At 34.1% G+C, this 23646-nt stretch overlaps 3 protein-coding genes across 3 annotated transcripts; 1 reads left to right on the top strand and 2 right to left on the bottom strand.

The window, feature by feature from the left end:
• Positions 1 to 242: 242 nt before the first annotated feature.
• LOC114722902 (probable LRR receptor-like serine/threonine-protein kinase RFK1) lies at positions 243 to 10649 on the bottom strand. The gene is made up of 24 exons (XM_028909025.1): positions 10432 to 10649; positions 8959 to 9130; positions 8654 to 8725; positions 8422 to 8490; positions 8258 to 8329; positions 8027 to 8098; positions 7829 to 7900; positions 7670 to 7741; positions 7484 to 7555; positions 7314 to 7385; positions 7111 to 7182; positions 6007 to 6075; positions 5665 to 5727; positions 4694 to 4756; positions 4540 to 4587; positions 4416 to 4459; positions 3391 to 3779; positions 3123 to 3321; positions 2695 to 2838; positions 1840 to 1943; positions 1541 to 1751; positions 1093 to 1330; positions 855 to 1005; positions 243 to 677 (listed from the first exon to the last, which is right to left on the bottom strand). Exons 1-24 carry the CDS (start codon positions 10526 to 10528, stop codon positions 264 to 266), a joined length of 3051 nt encoding a protein of 1016 aa, XP_028764858.1. The 5' UTR covers positions 10529 to 10649; the 3' UTR covers positions 243 to 263.
• A 5045-nt stretch (positions 10650 to 15694) lies between these two features.
• LOC114722813 (probable pyridoxal 5'-phosphate synthase subunit PDX1) lies at positions 15695 to 17230 on the bottom strand. Its single transcript, XM_028908913.1, has one exon. It carries the CDS (start codon positions 17136 to 17138, stop codon positions 16209 to 16211), a length of 930 nt encoding a protein of 309 aa, XP_028764746.1. The 5' UTR covers positions 17139 to 17230; the 3' UTR covers positions 15695 to 16208.
• Positions 17231 to 22313: 5083 nt separating this feature from the next.
• LOC114722811 (carboxy-terminal domain RNA polymerase II polypeptide A small phosphatase 1-like) lies at positions 22314 to 23470 on the top strand. Its single transcript, XM_028908912.1, is given in 2 exon segments — positions 22314 to 22542; positions 22545 to 23470. Coding segments are annotated over 2 exon segments (843 nt in total). The 5' UTR covers positions 22314 to 22491; the 3' UTR covers positions 23337 to 23470.
• Positions 23471 to 23646: the final 176 nt, after the last annotated feature.

Genomic DNA, 23646 nt, shown 5'->3' with positions numbered 1-23646 from the left:
GTTAGAATAATTATGCTTTACTAATGTGAATTATGTGTTGTCAGATGAATGACCGTATGATGTTTACAGCAAGGATTAAAGAAAATGGGTTCAAAAAGGGTTAAATTTGATATTATATACAGCCACGACCTTTTATACCCCTCACTCTCTCTCCCTCTCTACTTAATGCAAAATTGTAGATTAAATTTAATGACTTGGGGTCAAAATTTTAACCCCGACATGGTGGAGCCGGATCATCCGATGTGCCATCTGTTAAGAATCCATCATAGTGTTGAACTAGCCTTTGAAGGTGAAATCTCACTTTTGTGGACTAACTGATGATCCGTAGAACAACCCGTTAAAGTATTGACGGATTCTAAGCTGAAGGTATGGAGTGACACTGAAGATTGAGTCTGGCTTCCATTCAAACTCCGCCTTGACCATTGATCAAGATCTCTCAAGGCTTTAAACCTCAAGTCTTCATTGTAAGCACCAGCTTCTGGAACTGCCTCTGGAATATCCATTCGTCCTTCAAGCATATTTATAACCTCAGACATTGCGGGCCTGAGTGACGGTGATGCATTTGTGCACAGAAGAGCTACTTTGAGCACTTTTTCTGCTTCCCTTTCATCACCCATTGACCCCATTCTTTCATCTACCAACTCCATTAACTTTCCACTTTGTTGCAACTGGCACGCCTGCAATTTAAATGTCGCTATCAGTTGGAGATGGAAGACGTACTAACAGTTACTATAATATATTACACTTCTAACCCCTTGGTAACAAAAGTTGTCAGAAATCATTCTATCTGCACAAATTGTCAAGTAAAAACAGATGACTAGCTATTAGAATTTATAATAGTAACATTAACATACCCACTCTAGAAGACAAACAGCTCCATTATCTGGCACATAATTGTTATTGCCTTTTCCAGTAACAATTTCTAAGGCTAGGACACCAAAACTGTAAACATCTGCCTTATATGTTAGATGGCCCCATAATGCATATTCCGGCGCCATATATCCTCTGCAAAAAGAAAATGATAACCAATAAATTATATAAGCACCTAGTCATCAAAAACAGAACCATATGATGTGAGCATAGACAAGTTACATAGTTCCAGCAACTCGAGTCGTGATATGTGTCTTCTCTTCTTCATTAAGCTTTGCCAAACCAAAATCCGATATTTTAGGATTTAAATTGCCATCGAGTAACACATTAGTAGCCTTGATATCTCTGTGCACAATCCTGAGCCTTGACTCTTCGTGAAGGAATGCAAGACCTTTTGCAATGCCAATGCAGATCCTAACTCTTGTGGGCCAATCCAGTTGAATCCGATTGTTTTCATTGCCTATAAAATATCATCAAATGATAAAACAAATAATATCTAGACATTAATTTCTCCCTTCTAATGTTTAAGGATGGAGTTCCAAAATGGCATCAAGAGGGAGTCACAATTTTAATTGAGAGGAGTTATAGGGGATCTATTTTTAATAAAGTTCTCATCATCATCACTCCACAAGATAGACGTTTAGAAATTTATGGCCAAGTGATGACTCACCAAATAAAGCACGGGCAAGGTTATTATTTTCCATGTACTCATATACCAACAGTAGTTGATCCCCTTCAATGCAAGATCCATAAAGTTTCACAAGGTTAGGATGTTGCAAACAAGATATTAGGCCTATTTCATTTAGAAATTCACGATTTCCCTGCCGTGACATTGATGATAGTTGCTTGACTGCTATAACAGTACCATCAGGTAACTGACCCTGCATTCGTATAAATCAAATTAACATCCCTGGACATTAAGGATTTTAATTCAGATGAAAAAGATTATCTGAAATTAAGTTAGAATACCTTGTACACAGGACCAAAACCGCCTTCTCCAATTTTATTATCACAAGAGAAGTCATTAGTGGCCGCTCTCAACTGTTTGACGCTGAAAGTTCCCGACTGAATATCTGCTTCCATGGAATCCAAGATAAAGAAAAGTGTATGTTAACAATTTGGTTAACTTTTTGATAACTTGCTTCAGTGTAGGAAAAAGTAAAAAGCATCTCTGAACAGGCAAGAGATTGTAACCAGTAGATATTGCAGCAGTGCTGGAAAAGAACAGGCAACTATTGAATGGGAACATCAAAGCAGGGCAGGAGACGGTTAGATCCAGAAAGGCAACTATTGACGAGAACACCAAAGTAGGGTAGAAGACAGTTAAGTCCAAAAAATTGTAACAGCAAAGAACCCCAACGAAAAAGATAACATTAAACAAAAAGGAAACAACAGGAAAACACCGATCACAAAGGCATCCCAAAAAAATCTCCACCCTTAATTTTCTCAAATGTGCTTCTTTCTTAGGTGTACGCATCAACTACAAAAATTGGAAGATTTTATAAAATAAAACCAGGATATGAGCCTATGGTCTTACATTGCTCTCATTCAGTCAAAATAAGTCTTCATGACTTCCCTCCCCCTCTTCTACATACCCTATGGGTAGAATATAGATCAATCCGCTTGTATCATTCCGGACCAAATACATTAGTGGATAACGTTATCTATGTATTCATTTAGAAGTAAATAACTCCCTAGTAATTAAACTCAGTAATCGCCCAGATAAAACACTAGTATTTTAGGCTTTCAAACTTTTTTCTCCTTTCCTGATGGAAACTTTACAAAATAGAGCCTTGAAAATGACAAATGGGAGAGTGGCTTTACCTTCTGTCTTTTGGAGTTCTCCTTTGAAACAGCCTTTCCACCAAATGATCCCTGCCATAAAAAGCACTAAGCATAGAGCAGCGCTTCCGATTGCAATGAACTTATTAACACCATTCTTTCCACCATTTGAGCAAGGTCTGGAATCTGACAAAAAATACAGAAAAATGATATAGAAATCATCTGAATTTTAGTAATCAACAAATTTGTTCAGCTTACCTGGTCTTGTATATCTTGTAATATAATAGAGGACCAATGCAACATTTTTATTAAAGTTAAGAACAAAAATTTATTTGAAAGCAACCATGTAGAACGGTAGAAATGGGAAAAAAGAAAAAGAAAAGAACAACACCAAGGATGCCAAGCTACAAGGACGACAGTAGTACAAAACACCAAAATAAACAGAAGGGAAATCCGCCCAAATAACTTACCAGAAAAAAAAGACAATGCTGACACAATGGGACCATAAACTCCTATATCAGGAATTCTAGTTGTTCCTTTTCCTGCCCATTGGAACCGGATCTCCAAGACATTATTTGTGACACTGACATTATATATCGGCAATATCAGTGGTTTTTGAGCAACTTTTGTCTCACTCTCAATATTTAAATCCTTCCGAATTAATTGTTCCTGAAACAAAGTTGCATTTTTAAATCCTGATCCGGAAATTACAGCTAAATTATCAGTCTGGCCAGTTACCTGAACATAGATATCAAATATGCGCTTCCCCAGACTTGTATATGTATTATCATTTGTGAACTGTATTTCAGAAAAGTGGAGATTTACAGTGTAGTTCCCATTCTCCATGCAATTATGGAAATAAGTAAGTGAAAGTGGAGATATACGAGCTGTCGAATATAGTTCAGGCATATTTGAAGATGGCAGAGATACAGTGTATCTTATATTCTGGGATTCAAAATCATCCATGAAGTCTCCAGTACTACCGAACCCCCAGTTATCACTGCTGCTATAGTAGTATGTTGCTGTACCGCCGCCAACATTTCCATCCCCTAAATAAAGGTGTTCACCCTTATTTTCTGTTATCTTTACATCCATCCCACCACTATTTATGTGCAAGCAAGTTGAATCTGACATGAAACGGTGGAGATATCATGAGAAGGGAAAACTTGCATTTTCATTCAGTAAAGCGCAGAAGTTTAACCTGATTGTGGGTAAAATGATTCATTTGTAAGAATTTCATGGTAACCAAGACTTTAGATCTTCGTTCTTGAGCATTTATACTATATATAAGTACTTTTCTAAACTTTGAGAAATTCTAGTATTCCATTTCATCTTAAAATATTGCCCCACTCACCAAGACTTAAAAAAGAAAAGAACCGCTAAAACATTTGTTTATAACAAGATATATACTTCAAAAAGTATATATTTACATATAAACATGAAGAATACATAAATTGGCAAACTTCTGGTAATAACTTAAGATAACGTTTGAAGAGAATCTACACATACACACACAAGTTCTACTTTACTATTCATTGCTATTCTTAATGTCTTGTCAATCTACAATGTCAATAAATAATATTTTTTCGCCTTTTGTTTTATCTATTCCATAGATATAGAAAAGGAAGATAATTGGCGATGTTTATGATTGGAGGTTTAGTACATACTGTTGGAGCTGACAATAAATAAACAAAAGCTCAAGACTTCAAGTGAAACTCATGGTGTACTCGTGACATTGATGATCCAAAACAGTACACACTTACACTGTTGACAATTGAAATTCTCTAAGCAAGGGACATATTCTTCTCTGCCAAAAGAAGGATATGCAAATAAGAATATTTTCAGTTTCTTTCGTCCAACAAAAGAATCAAGAGAAGAGAAACTTACAACTTGTTCTTCTTTTTAAAGCTTCTGAACAAATTCAGATACAAGTTCCTGACGAAATGAAACAACGTGAAACAGTTTTCAGTATAAGAGAAAACCGAATTTTGAAAGGTTAAAGAAAAAAATTCTGTTACTACAAACGTTTTCACATTTTGACCTGTTATCCTGACAAGCAGGTTGCTCGGGGCCTTGCCAAGTAAAGTTGTTGTACGAAAGATCACTGGTCCAACAAGGGAACTTCCATCAGAACAAGAAATAGACATCCTAAATTAGTATAATTACATTCTTACCATGAATAATAATAATTTCAACAGAAAAGGCCAACTATTGATTTTATCTCATTAACAATATCTGAAACGAGAAGAAATGGCCATCTTAAACAGTCTGATTAGAATCTCCCCCAGCTAAGAAAAAATTAAACTTAAGACTCCAGCACAAGATACAACACTTAGCATCTGGTGTTTTGTTGCCATTTAATCAATGCCACTTCAGCGGATTGAAACATAGAACCCGGAATGGAAAGTCTGAAGGTGGACGATTCCTGGTTATACACCAAAGAATTCTATATCGCATAAATTAAGTCTCTTTCCTCTGATATTTTTGACTAAGTCACATGATATAGTTTAAAAATTACTCTCTATGATGTAACGCAGCTGCCTCATTTGAGTCAAATGCTGTCTTTCCCAGTTCCAGCTGCTACTTTTTGTAATTGACATCTAAATTTAGATAAATCAAGATAAATATTAATTGAGCACGAAGGTTCCGAATTTGTATTTTCTTATGCAATGATAACAATTAGAATATTTCCTTTTTAATGTGGATCCAGACATCATGGGTAATTTATTATTAGTCTATAAAAACTATAAGCAAGGGCTAGAAACTATACCAAACAAGAAGACTACTATTTTAGTCAACCAGGATTGTTATGTTTGACACCCTATAATTGGATTCATTGATGATAATTAGAGAGGTTAGTTGCTCGTCAACTACCCTTTTGTCATTTTTTTTTTTTGTTGAACTCATGAAAGAGAAGGATAAGTCAACTGCAGGTATCGACAATGCAATCAATCGCCAAATTGAACATTCAAATCTACAACCTTGCAGTAAAATGAAAACCCCAAGACTTACATGCTACTTCCACCGTTCAAGATTTCTGGTACATTTCCACTTAGCATATTTCCTGTAAGGTACCTAAGAAAAGCAATGCCAAACAGTCTCGTGTCAATATTGGATCATAAAAGCAACTATTAACTTTGAATAGTGAAGAAATATGAGCGCCACATGACCCAGGACCGGGTTTCCAAAAAAGATATGTAACCATGAAATCAGATTAATACCATGTCATTTCACAATGACTGTATGAGAGTATATGTTTAAATAAGCTTTGCACAACTTCATATCCCTTTTCATTTTTTTGATTTACCAGTCAAGAGTAACAAAATGCAATACGATTTAGAGTAAGTCACTTACATATATCTCAGACGTCTGGTATATATAACTGGTGGAATGTGCCCAAATATCTTATTAAAACTGACATCCCTGTCAATTTAAAACAAACAAAGAAAGGGGGAAACATTCTTAAAATTGCTCATGCTGATTTACACTTTTGCTATTGGTTAGTAATCTCCCATTAATAGTAGCATTTTTTATGGGTGTGGGATATAGTAAGATATTGACACAGATGGTTTAATAAATTTAGTTAATAATCATGAGTTTTTTTTTTTTTGGTTTTGGGACAATCAAATTTCTTTTTACAATATTCAGATGATGAGCCAAAGAGCCGTACATTAACATTGACAATAAACGTACTCAATTCCTGTCAATGTATCACTTAGCATAAGTCAATCAGCAAGACATTATCTCAAAATATTAATGTTTCATCGTGATTTTTATGATTTACTTGCATGGTTGGAAGAGCTGTCCCCTCGATTTCCGGTTTCAGAGTTAATTATCCATTCTTTTGATTTAGAACTTTGCAGCAAATTTATCTTTTAAAGAATAATGTTATGATTCACATCTGAAAAAAAAAAAAAAAAACAGGGTGGATATTGTTATTACTTTTGTTATAGAAAAAGACAATAGGAAACGTAATTAAGTAACTTCTTGTAGCTTTCTACTGTGACATCCTTTCCTTTTTCCCTTTAAAACCATGGATTTGTTATCATATTATTGGAACACAAAAATCCTTTCTCTGCAACCTGCAGTCGCCACTGAATATCTTTTTTAATATTCTTACATTTCAATCCCTAGAAACTAGCCAGAGTCATCAGATTAAAGTAAGAAATCATCATTGTGGACTCAAGTCATGGTATGCTAAGATACAAAGCATCATAGTTTTGTGCATTATCTCAATGCTAGAAAGTGATTTAATGATCAATATAATCATATATGAAATATCTATGATTTTGATGAACTTAGTAACAAAAAGTATTAACCAAACATCATTTTGCAGGCAAATTAATTTAAAAAGAAATGGGTTCCTTTTTTTGGAGCATAAAAGAAGCAAGTTCTTATTAATACACAGATGCAGATTTCGCATGATGTAGGCAAAGAAACTTTACATTCTTTACTTACAGTGTTATCAAATTCATCATTCTCCAGATGTACGAAGGTATCTCCCCAGTAAGGTTACAGTTCCTCAAAACTCTTAAGAAACAAGAAGGCATTAAACTTCTTGCCAACAAATTAAGAATAAATATCGCTTTAAATAAAAATGCATATATTTATTACACACACACACACACACACAAAAAAAACTCTAGCAGCAGTATACGTACAATATTTCCATGTATGGCATGTTTTTCAGCAAAGGAAAACCTTGACTAGGACTATTTATGTCACTGATTCTCCTGAATGAAGATTTTGCACCATGAGCCATACTATAAATATAATAAACAAAACTGAAGTAGAAAAAAAATTATAATAAGACAACGGTATTTTTACTTACAGCTGTTTTAAGTTCTCCAAAAATGATACATTTGATGGGATTGGTCCCTTTAGTCCACTTGCATGCATTTCTCTTAATGAATAAGAACTAAAATGAGGATGGGGTTGGTAAATCTTACAAGCTCATATATTTTTCAAACAAAATACAGTTAAAGTATTAAAAAAGGAAAAAGAAATAGAATCTCAGAGTCTTTGCAGAAGCTTCCAGTTTTGTATGAAGTTAGGTATGCTTCCATTGAAGTTGTTATTATTTATCCTACTGCAAGGCAACAAAGTTTTTTATGCATCACCCACAGGTATCAGAAGCGCAGTATTTGTCTTCAAAAGAAACTCAATGAAAGCTTACAAGTCAGTCAAATTCTGCAACCCAGCAAGGGTCCCTGGTAAGTCCCCGGTCAATTGATTGGATGACAGTACCCTTCATCGGTATTATTGTAGATATAAATTGTCAGGTTACATCATCTCATATCTTTGAAAGGAAGTCCAACAACGGAAAGATCAAATAGAAATTTGAAAAGTTAGAAACGGAAATAAGGTATCTTACAACGTCTGCAACTTGATTAGGCTCCCAAGCTCAGGAGGAATGACCCCAGAAAATTGGTTTGCTTCAAGCATCCTATTCCAAACTTTTGTGACGGAAAATGCAGACTTTTGAGACAACGTAAATTGGCCGATCTTTCACAATCAGACCTTTAAAGTGGACCTTACTCAAAGAATGCAATAAAATCTATACTTTTCCATTGTGTGTGTTATTAAATGAAAGCCTGAAACATACAGGTATGTGAGAGAAGTAATATTCCCTAGATGCTTAGGAATTTCCCCTGATAAGCGGTTCACAAGAAGAGAGCTGCATGATATAGGTAAGATGTAATCAGCATGATATAGGAATCAACGAAAGAAAATATTTTCACAATTTCCAACTGGCGGGCAATCACTCACATTGAAGTTAGATTCATCGAAGCCCATTCCTTTGGAATAGTACCAGTAAAGAGATTGTAAGCAAAATCTCTGTCAATAAAAGAAAAAATAATTTTTCAATTGCTAAGAGTTTTAGAAACAAAAACATAAAATCAGCACTGAACTTTAAGATTATAACGGGGATAAAATCAGCACAAGGAGTTAAGGCTATTGCAAATTTTAACAGAAAAAAAGTATTTCAAGTTGCTTGTACATTTCTTGAAGATAGGGTAGCTTGACCAGTTGAGCTGGAAGCATGCCGGGGAGGCTAAGGCGCTTGAGAGTCCTAAAAAAAGCCAAATGGAAGCATAAGAATTCATTCAACAATTATAAAGGATGTATATTTTAGAATTAGGTCCTTTAGTTTTGGAAATTAAATTCAAGTTTCCCATGGAAGTTTGTCATGTTCACTATTTTATTCTCATATCACAAATCTAAGGTGTACACACACAAATACATACATGCACATATATAAGCTTACCAAAAACTTAAGAAGATAGAATAATTAGGAAGCCATACATTTTTACAACATGGCAGACTGTGTTGTTTTCAAATTTGCAGTCACATTCTAGCCTTCTCTCTGATCCAGGAGAGAGTTCCTGTGTTACATCAACTGTATCGATTCCGCAGGAATCATTAATCTTCCAATAGCTTGCTCCCATTGTTCTTGTAATTTCTTGAAGAGCATGAACTGAATGACATTTATGATCAAATTGTAAGCTTTGATTGTATACAAATGCAAGTGCATGTGAGCATGTGAGAGGCAGAGAAGACAACAAATTCAAGACTCTGTCATATGAATAGGACACAAGAAGTTTTGTAGAAAAAAGAGGCCAACCCTTAAGTCAACCAGAAAGCGGCCAACCCGCTGTAACTGACATTAGAGAACTGCAGTATAAAGCGAGACCAAAAAAAAAAATTACAGAGTTTCTTAAGACAATCTTTCCGGTGATCTAGCTGCCTATCCAAGAAGCAAATCATATGTTGTCAGAACTAAAGTGCAAAACCAAGAACTTATGATGAGTTGTTCAATTGAGATACATGAGTGTTCGAAGATTAAAGAGCTCCGACCCCCAAAAAAGATATTGATACTTAAATTTGGACCCAAATTTTGAAATTCTAATACAAAATTATTTCATTGAAATTTATAAGTTCCCAGTAATACAAGCCATGCCAGAGAAGAATGAGGAGGAGAACAAAATAGAATGGGAAAGGAAAAGCATTTGGCTACACGTATGAAGAAAAATTAAGTTAAAGAGATATGGTAATTAAATTACACGTTCCCTCATAATCTTCTCTTCAACAAGATACTTAAGACCTCTGGCAATAGCTTAACTGATCATGTACTCGTTTACGTGGCTAAAAGGTTTGGACTCAGGATCCAGGTAGACTGGGGTCTGCTACAGAGTGGAGTTTGCTAAACTACATCACACTTTTTTTTTCATCTTATATATCTTTTTATCTAGAATCTTTCATCTTATATTCTCTTGTTTTCCAAAAAATACAATATGACTTTTGTTTCTAATAATATTTTCTTCCTACGAGCAAGCGATATGTGAAATCCAATATAACTCCAAACATGACTTGGTCAAAGCGAATGCAGTTAGTTACTTTAAAGAGCAAACAAACTAAGATTCGCAATATCTAATTAAATTAATTTCACGATAAAGCGAGTAAAACTTGAGTAGAATTCTTTCATTAAAGAAAAAAAGAAAAGGATCAAATAAGGTGGCAAGGCTGCAATCGGATCAGTTGAATTAACCCTTTCAGCTTCAGGGCCGAGAACAAAATTGGCAGGCAAAGAGTCAAATAAATCAAGACGCACTTGAGTAAACAGAGAATAAAACTCATAAAGCTTCCAGTGTGTTGCTGGATATTGAAAGGGAAAAAAGAAACAGCCATTTCAAATATCAAGTCCCAGCATTACGATGTTTCTAATTTTCTCAGCAGCTAACATTCCGCGTGAAGTACGGCCAAAAAATCGAGCCTTACCTTCATCTTGAGGTAACTTTGACTCATGAGAAATTCCCAGAAACTGGAAACAAGTTAATGCCACAAGTAAGAGCTCAAAGAAGTTGGCAGCCTGCATATTCCTCTACGAAGCAGCAAGAATCACCACAAGAGAACTAGTTGAAACCATACAAACACTCTCCAAAATGATATATTCAATGATTGGAGCTTCGGGGAACCCAAATTTGAAAATGGAGGCTAAGCTTGCTGCTGACAGAGTCTGCTGATCGCATAAGTCTTACGAGATTATTAATTGCATACATGGAACGGGGGTGGAAACTTGAGGACACTAATGACTAATGAGCCTGAAAGAAAGCGACTTTGAAAGCGCAAAAAAACAAGGAAGAAGAAAACGACATTCCTGAGCTCTGATCTATAGGCAAAGGGAAAGAGATCCATTTTAATATATATACACAAAATTTATTCACACTCTCCCTCGCAGGTCGTAACAACTAGATTCCTTGCCGAAACCAGGACAAATTACTAGGGGTCGAAGCATACCTGAGCATTGACCCAGAAAAATATGTATATTTTAATTGCTTAGATTATAAAATTCAAGTGTGTGGCGAGTAAACTTTTGAGATGGTTCATTGGTTCTGAGAGATTCATCAGTCAATTCGTTTTTATAGTTGTGCACAAATTTTGTCGAAGTGGAGACAGTTAATTTTAATTTGAAACACTTTTGTCACATTTTTAATGTTCATGCACTGACTTCAAAATCTCTATAATGACTCAATCAACGTAAAAGAAGAATCTTAAACCATGATCAGCTTTTCTCACCATTTTTCGAAACTTAGAGCTGTTCTACTTCTACCCGCAATGGAATGTTGCATACGCACTTTAACATCCCAATAATTAATTTCACATTGGATTTTCTCGTGTCTTATAATTTATGAGACGACTATTATTTTGTCGTGAGAGAGCGTGTGTTAATGAGCATAAGTCTTATAGGTATGTCCAATCACTATTTTTTGTTCAGATGCATTAATGTATTATTAAATATTACTCCTATGTTTGTACATGCTTGTGTGTGTATTATTGATGAATGAGACTCCTAACCAAACCATATAAGGAAGTATTTGGATAGAAACTAAACTATGATTTTAAAAGTGTTTTCACAATTTACGAAATAAATATATCGAAGAGTTTGTCCCGTTTTACAGAAATGCCAAGCACCGCGCTAATGCTGTCAGTTACAGTAATGTTTATTAGACGGAGATATGTTCTTTACCGCGTAACCTAGGGACACTGGTCAGTGGTGACTGATCACATCTGAAAAGTGAAGACCATATTTATTTCCTTCTACCTTCAATGTATTTTGACTTTTCTAGCTGTGAAGTAAATATTGCTAATTTCATACTTTATCTGGTCCTTAATATAAAATTTAGTTAATTAATTTAAAAATAAAAAAATTAATTAAGTTAGTTATTTGTACTACCTTTGGTCCTAATTATAAGACCTCATTTGTAGACAAACAAGGTCTAATAATTAAGACCAAAAATAGTAATAAATAGGTATTGTATTTACTAAAATACTCTTACTAATAATATGTATTAGCTAGAATCATTATTTAATGAAACTTTTAACATGTACAACTATTACAATGACTATTTTAAAAAAATAGATAAATATGAAGAAAAAAAGTGAATTCAGGTCTTATATTTAAGACCAGATGAAAAGTCAAACAATGTCTTATATTAAATATCGGAGGTAGTACAACAAATACATTGAGAAATTATTATCCCACTAAGTGAGGTTAATTATAAGAATCCTTTGATGTCATTGTGCTCTGCTCATTGTTAATTTCATAACTACATAACATTTTGTTCTTCTTATTTTTTTAATTCCTCCAAAATTATATATTCTTAATTTAACTTCTTATATATATGAGAAATTTTAATCTACGCAGTCATGAGTTTCTTTTTACTTGAATTGATACTTTCACATGTAAATATTTCAAATTTAAATTTTGCAAATAATTTATAATTTAAAAAACAGAAGTAATTTAGGTGACACTTGATGATCTTGCCTGCTGATTTAGATCTGTCCAAACCTGTTTTGATTCATTAACCCAGTTCATGGTATCGGCTCTACGTCAATAATTCTAAAGAAACATTGCTCGTATTTAATATATATGTCATTAAAAAAATAATTATCTACCCTGTAGTATATGAAAAACATAATAGTATATTCATACTAAAATTTAAATAAAATAACTTATAAATAAAATTAAGAAAAATAATAAGAGGAGTGATTCACATATAGACATCCATAAGCACAAGCAGGCGCGTCAACAAATAAATAAAAGTGATTTCGTATGATAAATAAATAAGAGGATTTATTACAGACTTCAAATTTTATATTGATGCGTTCGTATTTTAATATTTTTAATTGGAAAAACAAGTAAAATTAATTTCCTAATTCCTAACCCGTCGCCTCCTCGCCTTTTGTCAGCCATGACGAACTGAGTTTGACCGTGGGGGGCTTGAAGCGCAAGAAAAGTCACAGGCAACACAATACCTTATAAAGTAATAAAAGAGGTTAAAGCAGAATCATATATATAAAAACATCAATTCATTTTATTTTATATATTTATATTTTTTATAAAAAAATTAATTTATCTGGCTTATAAATTACTATATAATATAATATTATACAGAAATATTTTAGGAAGATGATATCATATATAAGAATATTTATCTAACTAATTTATCTAATTTCTTAATATATCAAAATTAATTAAGCAGATGTAGTATTAGAGAGGCAGATTTTATTTAGGGATAATTAATCTCCAGGTCCTTATAATTTCATCTGATTTTTAATTAGGTCCTTATAAAATTTTTTCTTTTTATCAGCTCCTTTTACTTTCGTGTGTTTTTAATTAGGTCCTTCTATTTTTTTTTTTTATCAGGTCCTTATAGTTTCATTTATTTTTTAATTAGGTGCTTTGTAGTTTTTGAAAAATTATTTATTAACTTTATTCTTTAAAATTAATTTCATTTTTAAATTAATAATTATATAATTAGACAAAATAATTAATATAATCATTTAGTAATTAATAAATAATCAGAATAATAACTATACTTAAATATAAATTATTTATAATCATATTTTAATTTTAGAAAAATTTATTATTATAATTTGAATTTTATAATTGTAAAAATTTGAATTGAAAATAAATAATATATTTGTTTAACTAAAAATTTAAAAGAATATTAACATAAGATTGTTACAATAATTTATTATTTTTAAAATTTTGTTATTTGTAAAATAAAAAATAAAAACTACAAGGGCCTAATTAAAAACAAAGTAAAACAATAAGGACCTGATAAAAAGAAAAAAAAATTATAAGGACTTGATTAAAAATATATGAAAGTATAAGGACCTGATAAAAAGAAAAAAAATTATAGGGACCTGATTAAAAACCAGTTGAAACTATAAGGACTTATATATTAATTATCCCTTTTATTTAATTAATTTACTTTTATTTTAAAAAACCTTTTTTTTTCCAGCGAACCTAGACAACATTTTGCGGAACTTAGAAATGCTAACATTGATTTACATTTGGTCAAACTTGCTATCGTCTTTTCAAAATTAAATTATATAAGAGTTAGTTGACTAATTTGAGAAGATTAAGAAAATAAATAAAATTAATTATTTGTAATAAATAAGTACTGTCTTTACTAAAATATCCTTGGTAATCAATTATATTGGCTAGAACTACTATTATTAGAAGGATTACCTTAGGAACAAACACATAAATATTAGAGATAAAGTACATTGGAGTTTTATATTTAGAATCCAAATAAAAATCAAACAAGATCCTTATATTAAGAATCGAAAGTAGTATTGCGTAATGGAAAAAGTCAAAAGCGCACTTTACCTCATAAATTGACACGATTTAATAATCAATCACATTTGCTTCGTATTGCCGCCATAATTTGACCAAATCATAGACGCAAAATTCTCATACCCGGAGTTGTTATTACTTTAGGGTTGAGAAAGGACGAAGAAATTTCCTAGAACACCTAATTCCCACCCAGTTACCTTTCTCTTCTATGAATGTTTATTTATAATATCTGTTTCATATCTGCTCTGGGATTCATCGGATGAAATGAAGAAAGAACGTAATTACTGAACTATTGACCAGTAGATGGGTATTTGTGTCGAAGGCTTAGCCAAAACTAATCATATACTGATAGGATTTTTTTTTTTTTTGTGTGTTTGAATATCATGACTAGAATTTCACAAATTAAAAAAATTAGCTCTCTGAGGTAATGTTTAACTTAAAATCCATTTTTAATCTCTCGAAAATGTATATTTTTATACTATTAATTTGGTGTTGTCTGAGAAGTGTTGATCAAGAGAATTACTACCTTGAATTATCAATATAAAAACTAGATAATTAATTTATAAATTTAAAAAAAATAGTTAAATCAATTATTTATAATAAATAAATGTTGTGTTTTCTCAAATATTTTTATTAATTATGTGTATTTGACTGAACATCCTTTAATTCCATATGAGCTATTTTGAAAAAACATATTGAATGTAATCTGTTATTAATAAACACGTCGGTATCTTTCCAAGTACGGATCTCATAAATATATATATATAAATATATATATATATTTTAAGAACATGTATTTCCCTTTTGAGACATATTGGTCTCGGAAAGACGGAAACCCAAAATGTGAATGTCATATCGAGATGAAATAAAGTGACGAGCTTGCCTCATGCTTAAAAGTGATACTCGAGCAATGAGCAAATGGTCAACCTGGCTCTGGCATTGTGGAGTTGCATCATCGACAATCTGATTAGCAAAGGGACGGTATTATTGGAAGTTCCCGATAACGCCTGATTAGCAAATGGTTTTGAGGAGGATGACATCACTTAGATCCCAAAGGATGCCATTCAGTGTGGAATAAAGTGATGAAACGACCTCCTTAGCAGGTGCCTTTTCCATCCCCAGATCAGAGGCAGAGAAAAAGTTGAAGCAGGTACAAGAAAGCAAAGGGGAAAAACAAAAGGAGGCCCCTGCACTTGAGATGCGAGGGAAATCACCCAAATTAGTGGATCCATTGTATTCTTGAAGAAAATTATACGCTGAAATTCTATTATTAGCTACCGCAAAATAACTCCAGGACAGAGTATTGTATTTTACTTGGGCTCAGTAAATTAGACGGAGGCAGTGGCACAAGGTACAGAATCTGGTGTAGCCATGAAACTGAAACTGAGAAAAAAATAATCCAAATGACCGAAACTTTTGAAAGAAAAACGTCTACCAAGTTTCAGTACATCCAATATGGACCTGTGATTTTTACAAACATGTCCCCGGCATTTCTTGATTGCACCACCAAGTCCACAAGCTTGCACGCAGAAAGACGGCGGGGACCTGATTGGACTGATAAGACGAAAACTAATGCTAAGAATCTGCTTAGGAAATCATAGCACGTCAACAAGATCAACAACAGATGCTTGTTGGAACAATGATTGTTTAAAATTTATGAAGGCAGTGGAGGAAAACATCCTAGATGCTAGGAATCTAAAATCGCCATCAATATGCTCCATGCAACACCAGTATATTCCCCTTATAGTGCTATCTTTATTCTAAAATTGTTGATCATCTGGAGCAAATCATGACCTTATTAGACATAAAAACGTCAAAAATCTAACAAGACTAGAAATACATCAATCACCAAAAATCAGCATGAACAGCTAACTTTCTTCGAAGGAACAAGAAGCCAATGAACACACACTCATTCTGACCTAGCCGCGAACCTCTCAACCTTTTTGTCTGTCAAATTGAGCCCAACCATGGCTTCGCCTAACCCGCAGCTCACTTCGGCCAAAATCTCAGGATCACTATAATGGGTCACAGCCTGCACAATAGCCCTGGCTCGTTTTGCAGGGTCACCACTCTTGAACACACCAGACCCTACGAAAACCCCATCACACCCTAATTGCATCATCAAGGCGGCGTCAGCTGGAGTCGCAACTCCACCTGCCGCGAAGTGAACCACAGGAAGCCGACCTAACTGTTTCGTCTGCATCACCAAATCATATGGAGCTCCAATCTTCTTTGAGAAGGTGAAGACTTCGTCATCATCCATGGTCCGCAAAGACCTGGTGTCACCCATCACCGACCTCACATGCCTCACCGCCTCAATGATATTCCCGGTCCCTGCTTCCCCTTTGGTACGAATCATTGCCGCACCTTCCCGAATTCGCCGGAGAGCTTCCCCGAGGTTACGACACCCACAGACAAAAGGAATGCGGAAGTTGTGCTTGTTGATGTGGTTCTCGTCGTCGGCGAGGGTGAGGACCTCGCTCTCGTCCACGTAATCGATGCCAATCGCCTCGAGGATTTGAGCTTCCACAAAGTGTCCTATACGGGCCTTCGCCATCACAGGAATCGTCACCGCCTGCTTGATTTCCTTTATGAGTTGCGGGTCGCTCATGCGAGCAACGCCGCCTTGAGCCCGGATATCGGCAGGAACACGCTCCAGTGCCATGACGGCGCAAGCCCCGGCCTCTTCGGCGATGCGGGCCTGCTCGGCGTTCACAACGTCCATGATAACGCCGCCACGGAGCATCTGAGCAAGACCCACCTTGACAGAGAAAGGAGTTTTCTTGGTCTCTGCAATGGCGCCATTACCGTACACAGTAACCACCCCAGATCCTTCCATTTGCAGAGGAAGCAAGGAAAGGTGAAAAGGCAACAGAGACTGGAAAAAAAAACAAAAAAATGGAGCTACAGAGAAAGAAGCAGTGGCGGTGAAATGGGTTTCGAGGAGGGAGATGGCTTAAGTAGTGAGATGGTGCGCCTGCGAGGTAAGACCAATAAAAGATTTAGGGCTGCGTATTGCAGTCTGAGATAAGAATACAAATTTTCTATTTTCTTTTGGTGTAATTATAGAATCTCTATTTACTGTAACAATTAATTAATAATATTAATATCAACTGGATTTGTCGGGGCAATCCAACTAGCATGTTGGCCAAAAACCAGAAGCAAAACCCAGTTGCTTTTTGTCGTTCGCGGGCAATTTGAGCAAGAGGCTATGAAAAAGAAATTATATTTACCAAAATGCTGTAAGGAGATTTATGTAGATGTTTACAATGAAAACAAAAAATTGTCTCTGAAATTAATGTAAGAGGGGGCTCAGGATATTTTGCATTTGTAATGCCTCTAACATTTTAAAATATTTTTTAGACACATCTAGTACCGTAAAATATTTTTTTTATACATTCAGCATTTTAAAGTATTTTTTCTGTACATCCAGTATTCAGAAATAATTTTTTGTGTATCCAGCACTAAGTCAAAAAAAAAAAAAAACTTCAAAGTATTAGATGTATCTAAAAAATATTTCGAAACACTGGATGCATTGTAAAATATTTCAAGGTCTTGAATGTATTTAAGAAAATACTTTAAATATTAGATACACCTTAATGCATTTTAAATTGAAAATCTGGAAACTTTTTCCCAAAAAAATAATAATAAAGTGCAGAACTTGGCCCGTAGTACTCTCTCAAATCCTAAATATAAGACCCATTTTGTAGTGTAACCGGAAGAGTATTATATTTGTTTTAAGAAAAAAATTGAATCTGGATCATATCGAGATCCAGATCTAGATTTATAGCATATGACTATAAGGAAATAATTTTCCGGACGAGAAGCATTAATTTTTTTTTGGGGCTCAAATTACCTCGTTAGAGTTTTCTATTTAAATAACTTATCACCGTCCCATGCTTTCTTTGTGTGTTTTTTTTTTTTTAATTTCTGTGCAAACAATGTCTCATGAAACAGCTTGTAATCACGCTGTTTCTTTTCTTTTCTTTTTTTTAACACTGTTTCATTGACGAAAAGCTGCGAGCAATCTTACCCATAGTCTGCGATAATCATTTTATCATTTTTTTTCAGATAACAATATATTAATACGTACGTGAATATTATATATATAATAAAAAAAATATAAGTTTGAGGTTGAGTCTAGTAAAAATAAAAAGGATACTCCTTTTTTTTTTTTTGACCGGAAAAAGGATACTCCTTTACAATATAGTGAATAAGGTTTAAATTCTTGCTAAAGATTCACATAGAATATTTGAGTCTCTCGAACAGAATCACTTTTATTTATTAAAAGAATACACATACCCATAAATAAAAAAGTATGAGTTTCATGTACCCTTGCAGAAAGGGCAAAAAGTTAAAGTTACTTATCTTTCTACTTAACCGCATATAAAACTAGCATTTTTTTTAAATATATATATATAAACAGAAGGTCTCAAATTTGAATTCATGTAAATATGAAAAATATATTTGAGAGAATTATTTTCAATTAAACATGATAATGTTCAAATATAATTCAATGCCATAACCATATGAAAAACTGAGGATTCGAATCATGTCATACCTTGACAATAATGTTATGTCCAACTTCACGATTTTTTCCGAATCAAATTTTTTTTTAAAAAAAAAAATTAACACATCATGGTTGAGCTTCCAAACTCTGTTAAACCCCAGTTAACCATTAAAATTTCTGGGGGCGGAACCCGCGGGGCCAAATACTGCAATTAGTTAATTACAGCCTGTGCTGCTTGGATGGTAGGACATTGTTTCCTCCATTTTTTGTCTTAACAACAGTCAAATAAGCTACGGAGGTGCAGACCCCTTTTTTTTAATATATATATGTATGTGTGTATATATATATATATATATATATATGAAACCACGTGGGGGAAAAAAAGGGATGGTGAAAAATGCAGCCCCTCACAGCCCCACTTCTCATAAAAGTAGCAGGACAAACAGAAGGAAGAAATCAAAAAGAAGACGGAAAAGTGAGTAATGACAAACGAACATGGATGGACGGAATCATATCCTCTCAGCCAATTAGAGATTGCCAACGTGGCGATTGAGACCAGATCGAGACCGCAGCCGCGGAGAAGCGACCCCCACCCTAGACCGAGGCCGGCCATAAGAAACCAATTTTTTTTTAACCCAAACTACAAAATATGAAGCCTGGTTTTTTTTTTTTAACTAGTACGCTACAAACAGAAAAAATATATACTAAAATATTATAATTTTAAAAATATTTATCAGTATGTTATATTTAAAATTAGTCTTGACAAGAATGATTTTCAAATTATACACAACTCGTTCTTGTCAAGAACAATTTGTATGTTATATGATAAAAAGTAAAGTTGTTTTTGATGTGAATGATTTCACTTTTTAACTATTCATTTCCCATATGAGAATCTCTTTGCTATTTCCTTTCCATTGCTCACTTCTCTCACTTGTCAACATAATTCTTTTTTTTCCATGCAAACTCGTAAGGCCACAGCAATTTGCGTGCTTTTATATATTTACATGTTCAGTTTTTATTTCCTGCTTCGTCTCCTATCATCCCGGAGCTGCTTATTCTTTTTCTTCTTTTCAGTGGTTCACTTGTTCTATTTTCATTGTTTTCTTGCTCTGTTATTTTTCACTCTATTCCTAAACACTTGATAAGCTCGATTACTGCTGTTGTCGGTATGTTGTTTCTCTTCGATTTTTTTTAAAAAAAATTTGCAGTTGCGATATAGAAATTGATTTTTCATCCATACTACCCTTGAGGAGCTAATATTTCATTATTCTTATTTTCAGGAGGTGAGTGGTGGATTCAACAATTTGAAATATTTGTATTCTTTTTAAGCTATGTGTCTTTTATTTTGACGGTAAAACTATCATATGTTATATTATTTTAAGATATTAAGATTTTGATATAAGTTCCAATCTTTTTTTAGTATATGATTATTATTTTTTCTTATGAAAGTATACTTCTTCAAGAGTTTAAATTTGGTAAGATAAAACTGAAAAACAATTATATATATACACTCTAAATATCAAATCTGTGGCATATATTAAGTTGGTTAAAAAAAAAAAAGTATTATACCCACCTCAAGTGAACTATTGCTTTCATATATTTTTTAGGTTAAAATAAGGTGTAAGTAATAAAAAACTGAAATGAATCAAGGGCACTCGTAATTTCTTTTCTTCATTTTGCCTTTTTCCTGTTATTTGCTATGTTGTATTTTTTAATCGGTAATGACTTGTTGTGACATTAGTGTTTTGAATCAAGAGTAAAATAGTTTGACCATACTTCTAGTTTGCATCAATTATATAGACCTCATCTCTATTTTAAAAATATTCAATTTAGTCCAATTATTTAACACCGTTAAGAGTATTCTAACATATTTATTACTTTTTATTTTTAATTAATATACATTTTATACTCATTTCACGATTAGTTTTAATATTATTATGTAATTATCAACACTTTCCTTCCATTATGAAGTCATGATTTTTCATTCAAATTATTGATAAATTATTATATTAATTATTTTATTTTCATTTATTAGGAGAGAAGGTGAGAAGTTGTTTGGCGGGAGATAAAGTTTTGAAATCATTTGTTAGAAGAACGATTTTCAGTCACTTCACACATATTGATGACTGATTTTGAAGAAATTGTTCATCAAAAGAATAACTTTAAAAATTATTCATCTAAAGAACGATTTTAAATATAGTATATTAATAAATACTATTAAAAATACAGTATTTTGGTGTATATTTTTAATGTTTATAGCATGTTGGTAAAAAAGCCTATGAAGCCTCCATGGGGACTGGGGTGACACAAACACGCGCCAAGATTGAGTAAAGTTTCGCGGTGATTGTGTGTTTGTGTGTTTTTTGTTGTTGTTATAAGTGTGTTTGTGTTATATCCAATGATTATTGCTATATTAAGGTTATCAGAGGAAAAAGCCCAAAAGATGATTGTTGTGGTACTGGCCCACTACAACACTTTAACATGAAAATTTGTATCTGGAGCCCAATCTAAATTGGGCTGGATTGATACACTGTGCTGCCACAGGTTTTTTTTTTTTTTTAAACGTAAACTGTTTTAAAAAACATTTCCACAATAATTTTATGTAAGGTCAATAGTCACCTAATTTTATATAAAATTTTAATTTGTTTCATTAACTTTAAAAAGTAGTATATTTTTAATTTTTTAATCTTAAAACTGTTGATAAAACATGATATTATAAAGATTTTGACTGTTGATAAAACACTATCAAATGTTAACACATTAAGTTTAGTATTTTAAACAACATAATTGTTAAAAAATAATCATTTAAAACTAATAATTTTAAAATTAAAGAATTAAAAATATATTTTTTAAAATTAAAATTTTATATAAATTAAGATACTAAATATATGTTTTTTTTTGTGCTAAAGCATAAGTATCTTCTTATTGGAGGCAATCTTATTTAAGGTATTGTCGGGCATTAAATGTGAGCACCTCTTCTTACAGGGATTCAAATATTGGTTCATTACGTTATGAGAGACTAACCCTTTTCTTTAGACCCACTATTGTTGGTTAAATATATGCTTTTAACTTTGTGTAATGAAGTGTCCCTCTATTATACCGTTTGTTGTCTGACCACCTAAAAGTAATGAAGAGCCTCATTGTTATTACCTTTTCCTGCCTTACTCCCAGACACACACACACACACGTGCGCGCGCGCGCGTGTATATTAATTACTAATCAGTTGATGAACATTTTTCTGCCAACAAATCAGTTGATAAACTTGGACAACTCATATATGAAACAAGACAAACAACAACAAAACATGCCGAGTTTCACAATTGCGTGGAGGCAGGTGCAAACAACTTTCTCCTTTTGTAACTAAGATCAGTCTCAAGAAACAAACAATATCAGACATCACAGATTCATCATGGCCCCTATTTTTATTATGTTGGTTAACATATGCAGAAAACCACTTTAATCACAACAATAATCAGACGTTAGGAACCCCCCCCCCCCAAAAAAAATATGTAGGTTCGGTGTCCAAACCTGCTGTTGACCGTTGCACCAGACCAAGATTTTAAATTCATTCCTGCCTCTGTGCCCCACCACCATTCATCTTCTCCCTTCTCGTCCCTCCTGTTCAGCGAAAGCCTTCTTCTCTCTCTATCTCTCTCACTCTCTAACTCCCAAGATTGCAGCGATGGTGTCGAGGAGGAAGAGAACGCCAGTGAAATCCATTAAGGACACAGCCGCAACGGCCGCCGCCGCCGGCAAAAATCTCCCGTCAAACATGTAGTTGCCCCCTTCTCCGTGCTGGCCTCCATCCGACGTCGCCTCTCAAAGTTTTTCTCCAGATTCACGCGGACCGGCACTCCGAATAGTCACCAAGGATACACAAAATTAAAGAAAATGCATTCCAAAGAACAACATTGCGAAGAATCCTTGAACGACATTAGAAAGACCCTTGTCTTCAACAACCCTCTTCCACCCCTGATCTCATCTGATAAGAGAACCATCTTTCTTGATCTGGACGAGACCCTGATCCACTCCAAGACGGACCCGCCGCCGGAGAGGTTCGATTTCGTCGTAAGGCCTAGGATCGACGGTGTGATGATGAATTTCTACGTGTTGAAGCGACCGGGAGTCGATGAATTCTTGGAATACTTGGCCGCGAAGTTCGAGGTGGTGGTGTTCACCGCAGCCTTGAGAGAGTACGCGTCCATGGTGCTGGACCGGCTCGACCGGAACGGGCTGATCTCGCACCGGCTTTATCGGGACTCGTGCAAACAGGTGGAAGGGAAGTTCGTGAAGGACTTGTCTGAGATGGGGAGGGATTTGAAACGGGTGGTTATTGTCGACGACAACCCGAATTCGTACGAGAACCAACCCGATAACGCGATTCCGATCCCGCCGTTCGTCGACGATCTTCGCGACCGAGAGCTGCAAAAACTCACAAGGTTTTTTCAGGTATCTGACTACTACGATGATATGAGGACGGCCGTGAAATACTACCTTGCCGACGAAGAATGTGCTCTGGATTACTGAAAAGCCTTCAAATTCTTTTGTTTGTGTTTTTTAGAATTCTTGCTTAAGCTGAATCATGGGGGGGGGGGGGGGAACAGAAACAATTCTTGCTTCAGATTGAAGAGTTGAACAATAATATGTTCAATGTGAAATCGAAAAAACAGAATGGAAGTAGGAATCGATGTTGTATTACCAAAATTCATTTATTCAATGTTAGTTGCTAATTTAGCTGAAGTACACATTTCATCCAAATTATAGTTTATAGTTGGTAGCCTTACATTTAACTTCCTGATAGAGGTCTTCAAATATCTTACATAAAGTTAGAAGGTGA

The sequence above is a fragment of the Neltuma alba genome, unplaced genomic scaffold (assembly GCF_004799145.2).
Source record: "Neltuma alba isolate B1F8T4 unplaced genomic scaffold, ASM479914v2 tig00012116_pilon, whole genome shotgun sequence".
Lineage (NCBI taxonomy): Eukaryota > Viridiplantae > Streptophyta > Magnoliopsida > Fabales > Fabaceae > Neltuma > Neltuma alba.
Note: the sequence above shows the minus strand (reverse complement) of the source record. Positions and strands in the feature narration are given on the sequence as shown.

Coding starts and splice junctions, on each gene's coding strand:
- LOC114722902 (XM_028909025.1), bottom strand. CDS start 10,528: ATGCAGGCTGCCAACTTCTTTGAGCTCTTACTTGTGGCATTAACTTGT. Junction 9,131..10,431: donor AAAGTTACCTCAAGATGAAG/GTAAGGCTCGAT, acceptor AATGTCATTCAG/TTCATGCTCTTCAAGAAATT. Junction 7,742..7,828: donor TTGCAGAATTTGACTGACTT/GTAAGCTTTCAT, acceptor GTTGCCTTGCAG/TAGGATAAATAATAACAACT.
- LOC114722813 (XM_028908913.1), bottom strand. CDS start 17,138: ATGGAAGGATCTGGGGTGGTTACTGTGTACGGTAATGGCGCCATTGCA.